Genomic DNA, 14,619 nt, shown 5'->3' on the forward strand with positions numbered 1-14,619 from the left:
TGGTTCCTGTCCTGAGTTGCCTCTTCCTCCTCGCCATCCTGGCTGCCGTCCTGGCCGTGTGGTGGTTCAAGCGCAGCTCCTTAGAAGGAACGTGTAAGTCTCTATCCATGCCCCGTTTCCAGGAGGACGTGGTCCCCTGACTAACAGATGCCGTTTGTTCGCTCGACAGGCGCCAAGAGTCACTGCGACACCGGCGAAATCATCAAGATTCCCATCGTAAGTCTCAAACAGAATGCAGACTGTCAAACGGAATATGAGGGGGCTTCAACGGATTAATGGCATTTCAATGGAGGGAAGTCGGGGGCGGCATGCTTGGCAACCCACCAAGATGTTTGCAGAACTCCGGTGTAAGGTGTCAAACCGGCTGTTCCTTACTGGCAGATTTACATTTTAACTCGGTGAAACGCTGTCCAAAGTCAACTGCTTGTTCGTAAACAACTATACATACAACCGAAAGAAACCGGTTTCTTTCCCCTTAAGAAGAAAAATCCAAATTCAAAACAGTTTCGTTTGTCTCTGCTTTGGAAAAAATGTGGCTTGATTCAAGTCATGTTTATTTGTATAGCCCTTAATCACAAAGAGTCTCAAAGGAATGCCCAGACCACAGATTATTGCAAACTACAGACTATTATGACACCATCCCCTTATATTGTCAACATAAAATATATGTTATTCATATGCTATTGAATAAAAGTGTGTTTTAAGCTTAGATTTAAACATTTCCACTGAGGTTGCAGATCGGATCCCAGGGGGAAGAGATTTCCACGGCACCGGGGCCCGAATGGAGAGCGCTCTCGAACCTGGAGATCTCTCCTTGGCTCTTGGGATCACTAGTAGACCAGCAGTTTCAGAGCGAAGGCTCCGGACCGTAACATAGGGGGGAATTAAATCTGAAAGATATGAGGGAGCAAGTCCATGCATGATTTTGTATACTATCAAAAGAACCTTCAAATCACATCTTAAGATAACAGGGAGCCAATGTAGGTTAGCTAAAATCGGGGTAATGTGATCAAACTTTCTTGTTTTAGTTAAAAGTCTTGCTGCAGCATTTTGTACTAGCTGAAGGCTCTTGATTTTGGACTTCGGGAGACCTGAGAGTAGTGCATTACAGTCATCGAGACGGGAGGTAACAAACGCGTGAATTATAATCTCAGCATAGAATTTTAGCAATGTTGCGAAGATGGAAAACGCTGTTCTAGTAATATTCTTAACGTGTGTTTGAAAGGACAGTTTCCAGTTTTCTCTATGGGTTTTCATTATAAAGTATCTTCATTTCAACAGTAAACGAGCATTGTTTGATGAGCTACCATATACAGGATTTCATAGTGACGTACAGCTAAAACTATTGATGTTAAACCGTCACGGCAAACTGTTGCTGGGACTCTGCCCTATATATATATATATACTGGACCGAACCAGGCACCTAATCCGTCGCATTGGGTTTACATATACAGTGGAACCTCAGTTCTCGACCAAAATCCGTTCCAGAACCCTGTTCGAAAACCGATTTGTTCGATCACGGAAATCATTTTCCCCATTAAAAATAATGTAAATCGTTTTAATCCGTTCCAACTCCCTGAATGTTTACCATGAATGTTTAACGTAAACATAAAGCTAACCCAGGCTAATCGTACGTTCGCGTAATCGTCCATACGAAAGATTATGCTAACATGAACGTGTAAAAATTAAAAAATCAGGTCGTTTACAAGTCATTTAGCACCCGGGTCTCTACAACAAGTGGTGAGCGGTTCATTTGAAAGGGGGCTCCGTTCCAACACCCTGAAAGTTGGGCTCCGTTCCAACACCCACATAAAGCTAACCCAGGCTAATCGTACGTTCGCGTTATCGTAATTTTCTGTACGAAAGATTACGCTATATTGAACGTGTACAAAAAAAAGGATAAAGAAAAGAATTATGGATATGATTTCTTACCTTTGTGGTGGTCAGCAGAAGGCGCAGGTGGACCGCCGTTGCTTGCTTATAGCACTCACTCCCTTAGCCAAATCACTAGATTTCACAGCTTTCCTTATTCTTTAGTATCGTACTGATCATAGATTTAGCCATGCTGTATTCCCGAGCAAGATCAGACACTCGCACACCTCCTTCATATTTTGCAATTATTTCTTTATTAAATGCAATAGTTGTACGCACTACTTTTCTTTTTTCACCTGTAGCAACTTTGCTGCTTGCACTGACTTTCTTCTGAGGCATCATAAGGGGCTAAAACACCCGTACGCCGCTCAGCATCGCACCCTAGCGTACGCACTCACGCATTACCGGCACTCAAACTCCGATTTTTTGACCGAACAGCGAAGCAAGAATTTCTCTAAATTTTTGGTCGGACTCTGATTTGTTCGAACTGAGAGGCGTTCGAAAACCGAGGTTCCACTGTACTGTTTTTCAATCTGAACGATACAAAAAAAATAGCATTCTCTTATTTTGTCTTGGAGCCAGTTGTACTCATGAAGTCATACCTGGCTTGCGAGCCATACGTTTGCTACTCTTGGTTTCAAGAAAATTAAGCTTGTTTTACAATTAATAAAAAAAACAAAAATCAACAAATTACCCAAGTTAGTTATTTTTACCGCCCCTTCAGGACGAGAGCTCCCCCACGGCAGAGGAGTGCCAGAACAGCCGTAACGCCGGCATGGAGGGCGACCCAACCCGTCCAGAGTCGCGCCCGTTGCTGCAGGAGACTCAAGCGGGCGTCACCACCAACAAGGCCTCGCCCCCCATCGAGGACGAAGACCGAGGGCTGGGCGACAGCCTGCCCAACACCACGAGCTCCTCGCAAACCAGCCTGTCGGCGCTTCCCACGGCCGCCTCGTCCGAGGACAGCCCTCAGCAGAGTCCCGCGACTTGCAGGATGACTGCGGCCGCCATGGTGCGCTTTGCCGAGAAAGAATTTTGGATATTTTGTGCCGTCTGATTCACAAAGTCTTCTTTGTGTTCAGGAGGATCCTCTGCAGCACCGCCTGTTGCCAGTACAAGGTAGGAAAACCGCGGCGCATCTTCCACGAACAGGACTTCGCGGAAAACGGGTTCAAGCCGGGACCTCGTGTGGGAAAGTGCGAGGGAGCGGAGGGCGGCTAATTTAGGATTTGTTTTCCCAAAACAGTTCAAATCAGTTCAGAAGTTGCGTTCAACAAACTGTTCTATGTATGCGTGCAACTCGGATCGCAACGTTCTGAAAGCAGGCACTATCTGAAAAGGGGCGGGGCAACTGTTTAGCCAATCGGAATGCAGGAGACATTGCACAAAAAGGGGGGAAAAGACAACAGACATCAAGGAACACCCCACCTTTTTCATGTCATTACTACAAGTTAGCTGCTATTATAATAGTTGACTAGTTACCTACTATTGAAACGATTGGCTAAATAATCAGATAATAGTGTGGTAAATGATAATAAACACAAGAAAATGGGTGCAATGGAAAGAACATCCTTTATTAAACATACTGCAGATTTGTACAAAAATCATATAAAAATGCATAAATCCATAAATAAGCCCTTGTCCATTTTGTTTGGGGAAGGCAGATAAATGATAAATTCAAGTAAATTTATTTTTTTATCCCTTTAAACCAGGGGTGTCAAAGTCATTTTAACTCGGGGGGGCCACACGATAGAACAAGCATTCCCTTGGGGGCTGGACGAGTAGATTAGAGAGAAAGAAAAAGAGTCAGAGAAAGTGAGAGAGAGAGAAGGAGACAAGAGAGAGACACGAGTGAGAGAGAGAGACACCAGAGAGAGAAAGAGAGAGAGAGACACCAGAGAGAGAAAGAGAGAGAGAAACACCAGAGAGAGAGAGAAGAGAAACACGAGAGAGAGAGAGAGACATAAGTTAGACGAGAGAGAAACAAGAGGGAGAGAGACACAAGTGAGAGAGAGAAACAAGAGGGAGAGAGACACGAGTGAGAGAGAGAAACAAGAGGGAGAGAGACACGAGTGAGACACAAGTGAGAGAGAGAGAGAGGGGGGAGAGAGAAACAAGAGGGAGAGACACGAGTGAGAGAGAGTGAGACATGGGTGAGAGAGAGAGAAACAAGAGGGAGTGAGACACAAGAGACACGAGTGAGAGAGAGAGACACCAGAGAGAGAAAGAGAGAGAGACACCAGAGAGAGAAAGAGAGAGAGAAACACCAGAGAGAGAGAGAAGAGAAACACGAGTGAGAGAGAGAGACATAAGTTAGACGAGAGAGAAACAAGAGGGAGAGAGACACAAGTGAGAGAGAGAAACAAGAGGGAGAGAGACACGAGTGAGACACAAGTGAGAGAGAGTGAGAGAGAGAGAAACAAGAGGGAGTGAGACACGAGAGAGACACGAGAGAGTGAGACACGAGAGAGAGACACGAGTGAGAGAGAGAGAAGAGAGAGACACGAGTGAGAGAGAGAGACGAGAGAGACACGAGTGAGAGAGAAGAGAAACACGAGTGAGAGAGAAGAGAAACACGAGTGAGAGAGAAGAGAAACACGAGTGATAGAGAGACGAGAGAGACACAAGTGAGAGAGAGAGAGAGAGAAACGGCTACACACTCTCATTCGCTGGATACAGGAAGCAAAACTAGAAAAGGGGGTTTCCTTGATGTGTGAACAATGATGATGAATGATGAATGAAAACTTTATTCGAACATCAAAATAAAAACGGAACAAAAACAATAACTCAACAACAAAAACAAACTCAACGTTAATGTTCGAAAAGGGGTAGAAAGAAGCAAATGCTTATATTCCCTACCCCTTCATCTTCCCCTCCAAATACACTAATGATATAAAAATGATTGTAATGATATTAATAACAGTTATGACATAAGAATAGCAACAATAACACAAAGTTAACTAGATGCACTATTCTCAATCTCATTTAACTCATACCCAATTTTCTTCATCTCTGTATTCCGCCCGTTAAGTTTTTTTGTATTTAAATTTGAACAAATGAATAGTTGGACATTGTTTGATCTCGTCTTGTAAAATGTTCCAAAGTTTGACTCCACACACAGACACACACATACTTTTCCTGGTGGTTCTCACCTTTGGAGGAGAAGTAGCTGTATATGTGCACAAAATATTCAAAATAGATAGATAGATAGATACTTTATTCATCCCCGTAGGGAAATTCACACTTCCAGCTGTATCCTTGTGTTGAAAATAAAAAAGTAATAAAGGAAAAGGAATATAATACATAAATACCCAATCTAACGTGTTGATATAGAGTATTTAAATAGTGCTACATAAAATACACATTGTAATGAAAATAGGGTATTATGCAAATGTATGGGTGTGGTTTAATGTGGGCTTTTACTCCCCCGGGTGGAGTTAAAGAGCCTCATGGCATGAGGAAGAAATGATCTCCTCAGTCTGTCTGTGGAACAAGACTGTGCCAGCTGAAGTTGCTCTCCCGTTTGGAGATGATGCTGTGTAGTGGATGTGATGAATTGTCCATGATTGACTGCAGCTTTTTTAGTGCCCGTCTCTCAGCTACAGTTGTCAAATACTGAAATCATTCCCAGGGGCTTAATTACTGGTGAGCTGCACCAAAGCCTTTTGTAATAGTTTTTCAAAAACAAAAAACACATATGACCAGTGTTCCCTCTAAGCTGCGCGCGGTGCGCAATTGCGCACTGTTCGCACATTCTCAGCGCACAAGAAAATCTAACCAGCGCACAAAAATGAGGGCTCAAAATTATTAATTAAGAAGCGACTTAAGTCAAAGTTACAGTGCACAAAGGTAAAAATACACTGGTTCCCCTGACGTTGTGTCCTAAATGCGGTATTTTGAAGTCGAGTCGAAGTAGAACGAAGTCGAGTAAAGTTAGTAGAGTTTGTCGAGAACCGGCTTCTTCAGTTCGGCTCACTAAAAGGAACCGGCTCTTTCGGGTCCTAAACGGCTCTTCGGGTTGTTTTTGCTTCTTTAATCCCAACATGACCACATATAATGTAAAACTATTCACAAAATGACTTAAAAGAAGGGGGCAATAGAACAAAAAAGAAAAAAATACCAAAATGAAAAAGTTGTGAAAAAAGAAGAGAAAAAAAGAAGGAAAAATTTAGAAAAAAAAACAATTCATTCAAAAGTGAAAAAAAATGTTTGCATTGCCGGAAACTCAGCAAAATGTAACTTGATGTCAAATTTTGGACATGTTTGATAATTAATTATATTGCCACACTTGGGATTATGGTTGCTCACTGTTGTTTCAAGCGTTGCTCACCGGCTTTGTGTGAACGCTCAGCCCCGTAAGGAAAATTCCAGGGAACATCGCATATGACATATTTTCATGTTTTGAACCGCACGGCAGAACTAAATGTTAGCTATGCAAGCGAGAGAAATATGTAACCGAAAACCGCCCGTTGCAGAGTCCGAGAAGTCCCTGAAGAAAAGCTTCGACCTGTTCGACAAGTACCTGGACGTGCGGATCCACAACAAGTTCTTCCGCACCATCGGAGTCAGCGACAACCACATCCGTCTGGCAGAAAACGGGGCGGCCGGGGACAAAGTCTACGAGTTGCTGAAGAACTGGATGCAGCGGCAAGGCCTGAAGGCCGACATCAACCACCTCCTGCGGGCCCTGCTGGACCTGGACCAGCGCCGCTCGGCAGAGAGCATCGCCTCCGAGGCCCTCAGGAGAGGCTACTACAAGCACGAGAGGGCTCCCTGAGGGACGCCGCCCGCCTCCGCGGACTTACCTCCTCGTATCGAGAGCCAGTAGTTTTTCTCGCTAAGGAGAGCGAGCGACAATTTTCGGGTGGGACAGAAAAAACGGAGAATGTGGAGAAGGAAAGACCCTGCACGTTTTTGGCGCCATCTGCTGGCGAGTGCATACACTGGTCTGGCGCTGGTGATGTCGGTATAGCGCCCCCCTCTGTGCTGCGATTGATATTTCGTAGCGTGAACTGTTTGTCACGATTTTATTTGAGGTAAGATCTCTTGTTGTTCTGGCTTTTTTTTTTTTTTTTTTTTAAATGATCCACCCATCATTGTTCTTTGTTCCTTTTTCTTCGTGAAGGCCCGATCTTACCTATAGAAAAAATGGCATACTCTTCTTTGATGCACTCCCTTTTTCTGGTCGATGCCTGCTACTTGCATAATGTCGTCACCGTGGTTGTTGCAAAATGGTTTTTTTTTTTCTGTTTTTGTTTTGTTTTTTGTTGTTTTGCATGCAAGATTTAAGGAAAATATTGCGCCTTTAAAGAAAATGTTAACGACTTTTTTTATTACCATTATTTCTCTACTATAAGGTGCAGCAGATGATAAAGCGCACTTTCCAAAAATTGGTCTGGTTAGAGAAAGTTAGAAATCCATTATCCCCAGCAGGGCCTGGCAGAACTCGTTTATGTCAGGCCCTGTGGCTCTTTTTTGCCGATCTCTCCATCAAAAGGTGAACTGCACTCGTGCAGCTGCGATCCATTATCAGTGGGTACATATGGCAGCAGGCAGGGGCAGACAGCTGTAATTTTATTTCCGCCTCAATTAAAATGCACTTGTGCGGCTGCAATCCATTATCCATATTGCTGCAAGTAGGGACTAGCGGAAAGCACTTCTGTTTGGAATCTTGCCGTTCTTCCGAAAATGTAATCTGCACCTGTGGCCACGATCCATTATCCCCGGTCGTCAATTGCTGAGAGTCAGGCTCAGCAGAGTGCATTTTTTTAAGTGTGTTTCAGAAGAATACGCTCTATTTTTATTTTTTTTCCGCTTTTTCACTGAGCAAGATTATCAAGTAATTTTTTTCACACCGAACACCTTTTGTTGAAGAATATCTTAGCTTTTTATCTTTTATCTTGAAAGATAGATTTTGGTTTAGTGTTTGCCTGGCTATTCTTTTATTTTTTTAGCTGTAACACTACTTTCAACTAAATTGAACTTCACCCATGCGGCCGCAATCCATTATCACCAATTCCATATCGCTGCAAGCAGGGACTTGCAGAAGGTTCTTTTGTCTATCATTGCTGAGAACAGGGGCCGGCAGAGCGCATATTTTAAAATTTGTTTCCGGACGCTGAAGCGTGGCAATGTGGCCCGCTTAAAATGAACTGCACTGTTTTGGCTGTGATCCATTATCCCCAGTCGACTATTGCTGAGAGGAGGTTGAGAGAGAAAATTTGTGTCATGCGCTGCGGCTTGTTTACCGTTCTCTACACCCTAAAATGAACTGAACCAGTGTGGCCGCGATCAATTATCCCCGGTCGACTGTTGCAGCTGTTTTCATGACTTATAAATACAACCTCAAAAAATATTTATTTTCTTGAAGAAATACTCGTGAATTAAAAAAGACGATTCCAAAATAAACTACTGAAGTTATTTTTCTACTGTTTTAAATTCTAAAATATTCTATCGTACACATTTTCCAAATACTAACGTTCATTTTGGAAGTCAAATTTGGATTACAAGAAAAATATATTTGTACAATTTAACTAAAGAAATATTTGTAGAAGTTTTTCCCTGAAAAAAAAATCTCAATTTATGATTTGCAGGGTTCGTACGGGTGCTTGAAATCCTTGAAAATGCTTGAATTATAATGTTGTGTTCTCAAGGTTTGAAAAGTGCCTGAATTACTGGTGATGTGCTTGTACATGCTTGAAATCGTTGCAGTCTGACTCTAGACCGGGCGTTAAATCAGTGCTTACCAATTATTTTCTGTCCCCCCCTCAGGAGAAGAAAACCCCTTGCCCCAAAAAATCTCAAGCGATTTGTCTGTGTGATTTGGGTGTAATTTTGTTGATTGACAGCTTAATTTTTTTTGGCTTCATGCTGTCCGTTGCCAACTTTTTCAAACATAGCAAGCACAGCAGTATCTCCTCGTCAAAAACTGGTCCTAGTGAAGCTAATTGATACATATACATCGTTAAATTTCCCCGTCTTAGTTTTCAGGAGACTTTCATTTTCCTCTCCTTTATCCCCCAAACGCGCCCCACTATTTAAGAACCACTGCATTGAATTAAGAAAATTAAATGAAGTCCACTTAAAAATGACGCCAACGGGCCTGCTCCGGTGGCTTCGCTTTGCCATTGCATTGCTTCTTCCTCCTTGATTAACGGCAGCCGGCATTACTTTGTATGCCGTTTTCACATGATGGGTTATGGCCAAGAGGATAGGTGAAAAGACCAAGATGCCGGGTACTGGAGAAACCGGACAACTGGTTTTGAAAGTGCTTGAATTTGGCCATTGATAGGTGTACGAACTCTGCATTTGGGTCTTTTATCCTCTGAAAAAAAAAAACGTATTCACATTTGAACCCACTCTAGATTTTTTTTGTTTATTTATTGTCATATTTATTTTCTGCTCTGCATATTTATTATACGGTAGTACCACTACAACTTCAATTGTTACATTTCTTTTTTTTTAGTCCAATGAAAAGAGCTCACCACTGTTTGACCCGCCCATGGCGATTGTTACTAGGCAGAATTCATGCTTCGAGCCACTAACGTCAAACTCATGGCTCGCGGGCCAAATAGGGCACGTTACGTCATTTTATGTGGCTCGCGAGACAATGCTGAGAGAAGCACAAGATAAAAATGAGCCACAACTGTTTCAAATCGATCCACGCCAAAGCCACCCGCAAAGCACCCACTGCGGCTGTATTTGCTGACTATTATTAATCAACCAGAGAACATTAAGCAAACCAGTGTTGATTTTGTTTTACTTCAAATAAAAAGTTCAAAATTCAATATTTTAAATAGTGTTTGTATGCTATTTCTGTCATTATCCAGTTTTCCGAGTTAAACTGTCTCGGAAAGGAATTTGATTATTGTTTCGCTTTATTTTTTAAATGCGCAGTTGATAAACAAGATATTCAATCACAGTGCCCGTGTGTAATATTTAGTGCCCCCTAGTGGTACAAAATACTTGTATTCAAAGACATTGATTTGAATACTAGGCGACAATACCTGAACTGGGGCAGCACGGCGGCGCAGTGATTAGCGCATGTGCGGCACAGTTCTGAGGTCATGAGATCGAACCTTCTGTGTGGAGTTTGCATGTTCTCCCTGTCCCTACACATTCCAAAAACATGCATGTTAGGTTCATTGGTCGGTCAAAATTGTCCTTATGTCTGAATGAGCGAGCGAGTTGTCTGTCCCAGTGTGCCCTGTGACTGGATGGAAAGCAGTTCAGGGTGTCCCCTACCCAATTCCCTAATATGGCTGGGATGGGCTCCAGCACCCCCGCGACCCTAATGAGGATAAGCGGTGCAGATAATGGATGGATGGATGAATATCTGAACTATCATACCCCAAAAAAATAAAAATACTTTGAGATATTTGTGTTTCTTTCTCATAGCAGAATCCCCACCTGAGGTTGCCGCCATGTTTGTCTTGCTGCTACGCTGTACTCTGTGGCACTGGTTTCCTTTCGCATTCGTCGATACACTGCCACCTAGCGTTGAAATATTACACGCTGGGGCTTTTAAATTGTTTTATAATCTAATCGTTTGTCCCTGATTCTTAATTAGGAGCCTCCAAAAAGACCCCCAGCCCTCCAGCTTTTTATGCCATTGATTTTAAAAAGTCGGGCTCCTGCGAGTGTGTGTTTTGTACCATGTGGCCCCCGAGCTCAAATGAGTTTGACACCCCTGGTTTAAGCAGAATAACTGATTATTGGCATGGCAGTTACGGAATGTTCGCTTAAATGAAGGAAATCGTTGTTTTTTTCTGGATTTCTTTATTTTCCTTTTTCTTTTTTCTGTCTTTTATCACTCAACAATGTCGTTTTCAAGCCCCCTTTTCATGTTTTGCAGTGAGCACATCAGAATGCGTGTGGATTCGTGTGTCTTTTTTTTGTTCGTGTGTCCTACTGTATTGTCGTGATGCTCAGTGCTGGCGCTGCCATCTAGCGGTCGACAAGAGAATTACTCCTGCATCCATTTCAAAGAGCTGGTGACGTGATGCCATTTTTCGGTGGATTTGTTTTGAAATGTAAGCGACGTTTCCGTCGATAGAAGCAATAAAATGTAAGTTATGTACATTTGGAATAAATATTTTGTACAGAGAGTCACTTTTTTGGATTATTTGAATTGTTTTCAGTTATGTTAAGACAATAAAAAACTTATATTTATGACGTCTTTGTCATTTATGAATACATTTTCACGTTATATTTATTTTAGTGTTTCTCGTTTAAATTATTTCATCGAATTTCTCACTTCATTTTGATTTTATTTTGTTGTATTACTGTTATTGTATTTTTTTTTTGTAGTAGTACATTTCTGTATCGTGGTTTTGATCGTATTCATAAAGTAGGATTTTTGTAGTTTTACTGTCGTCGTTTTTTAGTATTTCTTTTATTTTCGGAATAAAAGTGAAATAATACATTAAGGTTGTGTTTTAAGCATTGAATTTGCCATTTTGTTTTGTAGTATTAGTGTAATTTTAGTTTTTTAGTATTGTGGTATTACTTTTTAACAAAGAGCGTGTTGCCTCGAGATATTTTCAAAATAAAAGTTCATCTTGGCTCGAAAACGTTGAGAAACCGTGAATTAGTAGTAGTATTACATGCAGGGTTGGGTAGGGTTACTTTAACTTGATTACTTTCAATGACTTTTGGATTACTCCAATACCAAATATGATGACTCACAACACGTGGTAAGCTTTCTCTCCTGGCTTTGATCTCTGACCTCCGGCAAAATTAACATAAAATGCGACAGAAACAAAATGAAAATAAATCCAAACATCATTTTTGCCGTTCCATGTATTCCGTTACTCCCCAAGCCTGCACAAAATGGAGTCATTTTATTCATATTTAGTTTCTTTTGTCTTTGATTAGCATATTTGGTATTGGAGTAATCCAAAAGTAATTGAAAGTAATCCAATTAAAGTAACCCTACCCAACCCTGATTACGTGTTGCCCCGTTCTTGCCGCCCCCTTCTGGCTTAATGTGCCACTGCAGCCTATGTCATTGAGAATGACGTACTGTATATTTATTAGTCAGACTTAAAATTGAATGAATCTAAATTATTAAGTAAGGGACTTGAGTGTTACATATTCTTACTGGATAATATTGCCTATAGTTTCAAAGGTGTCTAAAATACACTCCAGAACGTGCTACCTTTCGCTGTGCATATGCAAGAATGCTGGCATGCTCTTCATGTCACCTACCCGCTCTGTAAACAGTATAAAAAGAGCTATCATTCACAATGGAAAGACACGCAGAAAAGGGGACAAGAAGAAAAGAAGAGGAAGAGACTTTTTCTGGCCATCGAAACAAAGCAAGAGATAATAGAGAGGTATGAAAACGCACACCACTGTACTGGAGGAGTTCAGAGACTACAATGAGGAGGACGCAATTATTCGACTAGCCCAAATTAAAGACATTTTGCCTAAATTCTGTAAAGTCTCAGAATGTGTGGAAATAATAATAATAATTCAGAAAAATAGTCACAGGTCGGGCTATCGCTCATTATAATGACGTGTGCCTCGCGCATTTCCAACAGATTGGCAAAAGCAGACGTCATTGGATCAGTTTTTCAAGAAACGCGAGGCAAAAAGGTAAATTCATATTTTTTGTTATTTCCTTTATTATTTGTTTTTTTTTTTACATCATGTTCCTCTCGTTTTATGTTTATTGTGGGGTAATCTAATTTAAATATGTATCTGTTTCATGTTCTGATGCTTTTTTTATGATTTGTTTGCGGGGTTTGGAACAGATTAGCGCATTTACATTCAAAAGGCGTCTCGACTTACAACTGTTTCAGGTTGGAACTATTAGATTTCGGGTTAAAATAGGCTCATTAACCTAACAAAATATTGGGTGTTTTACATGGGCTCTACTGTATAAATCAGGGAAGTCAAACGGGCGGCCCGCGGGCCAGATCAGGCCCGCTGAGGGATTGAATCCGGCCCGCGAGACGACGCTCAGAGAAGTGCAAGAGAAAAACGAGCTGCAGGCTGAAATATGTCCACTTGATGTTGCCAAAGCCAAATGCCTCTTACAAATGCTGTACTTGTATTTCTCTCTATATCTCACTCTTCCCTTCATATCTCTCTCTCTCTCTCTCTCTCTCTCTCTCTCTCTCTCTCTCTCTCTCTCTCTCTCTCTCTCTCTCTCTCTCTCTCTCTCTCTCTCTCTCTCTCTCTCTCTCTCTCTCTCTCTCTCTCTCTCTCTCTCTCCCCCCCCCCCTCGGTTTTGTACTTTTTTACTTTTCTCTCTCTTTTCTCTTCCTCTCTCTCCTGCTTTCTCCCTCTCCCTTTCTCCCCTTCTCTCTTTCTCTCCTCTTTTCTCTCTTTCTAATTCTCTTTGAATTTCTTTCTTTATCTCTTTCTTTCCCCTTCTCTCGCTATTTCTCTTTTTATCTCTTTTTTGGCCACTAAGCGCATAACGCTGAAGGAATGGGGGGAGGGGTTTAGGGGTATTGAGTTATATCACACGTGTGGTCGTGGTTTTCTTAAATTTTAGGATGAAAATGGTGAAAGTAAGAACAGGACTGTTTTCATAGCCAACCCAATCTCCCCAAAAACATGAAAAAGGAAGACTTTGTTTGAGCGTGTGTAAGAATGTTATCATACTTGAGCTGCAATGATGATTCCAGCCAGCAGATGGCAGTATAATAGTTTTGAGGTTGAATAGACCACCTTTAAGGGCAGCACGGCGGCGCAGTGGTTAGCGCATGTGCGGCACAGTTCAAGTCATGGGAACCTGTCGTGGGTTCAAATCCAGCTCCAGACTTCCTCTGTGGAGTTTGTATGTTCTCCCCGTGCTTGCGTGGGTTTCCTCCGGGCACTCCGGTTTCCTCCCACATTCCAAAGACATGCATTTCAGGTGGACTGGCCGGTCCAAATTGCCCCTAGGTGTGAATGAGCGAGTGAGTTGTCTGTCCCCGTGTGCCCTGGCAACCAGTTCAGGGTGTCCCCTGCCCACTGCCCGATGATTGCTGGGATGGGCTCCAGCACCCCCGCGACCCTACTGAGGATAAGTGGTGCAGCTAATGAGATGAATAAATGGTCATGTCAATGGTTTCTAATACCACATAGAAATATAATTTCCCAGCAAATCACAATGACAAGCTATTTTTAGAACCAGTTTGCGGGGCTACCGAGGTGTAATTAGGGGGCTAACCGATCCGTGTTTGTGACCCCTGGATAAGTCAGCCGAAATATAACATAAAAAGTACAAAGATGGCTACAATACTACGAATTGTACTTCCCGAGTCGTGTCAAGTATTAACAAGTCAATTTTTATATTTATCATCCATGACTGATTCCGCAAAACACTTTTCAGGATTGATTCCTTTTTCCCGAGAATTGTACCTTATGAAAGTATCATAAAAGAAAATAAGCGTGTGTCCTATTTTTGTGGTCAAAGGACATCATTGTCCAGCACTTATTTTTCAGAATACTTTTTTTTTTTTTTACTGTGTTTACTTCGCTCCGGTTCCCACCGGAGAAGTCAGATGACATCTAGCCTCGTGGTTTGTTTTCGGCTAAAGCGGACGGACTGCTTAGCTTGTTAGCGACAGGAATTTTTTGTTTGAAGTTGGAAAAGTCTCATGGGACCGAATGTTCATTGTTTCCAGTACATACATATATATATATTGTCAGGACCAGAACGGAGACAGGACCCACTCGCGTAACGTTTCTCACAGTTTTATTGGAAAGAAGGGAAAGGAGTGCACACACGATCCGGAGATCGCTGGTCGA

At 42.0% G+C, this 14,619-nt stretch overlaps 1 protein-coding gene across 1 annotated transcript in view; it reads left to right on the forward strand.

Moving 5' to 3' along the window:
• tnfrsfa (tumor necrosis factor receptor superfamily, member a) overlaps positions 1–9,450 on the forward strand; it is a 52,710-nt gene extending 43,260 nt beyond the window's left edge. Inside the window, exons 6-10 of the mRNA XM_088320012.1 lie at positions 1–93; positions 170–216; positions 2,597–2,884; positions 2,955–2,991; positions 6,348–9,450. Coding sequence (XP_088176138.1) covers positions 1–93; positions 170–216; positions 2,597–2,884; positions 2,955–2,991; positions 6,348–6,649 — 767 coding nt within the window. The 3' untranslated portion in view covers positions 6,650–9,450. The remainder of the gene's footprint in view (positions 94–169; positions 217–2,596; positions 2,885–2,954; positions 2,992–6,347) is intronic.
• Positions 9,451–14,619: the final 5,169 nt, after the last annotated feature.

The sequence above is a fragment of the Urocampus carinirostris genome, chromosome 16, assembly GCF_059441175.1.
Source record: "Urocampus carinirostris isolate Australia breed hairy pipefish chromosome 16, RoL_Ucar_1.0, whole genome shotgun sequence".
NCBI classification, from domain to species: domain Eukaryota; kingdom Metazoa; phylum Chordata; class Actinopteri; order Syngnathiformes; family Syngnathidae; genus Urocampus; species Urocampus carinirostris.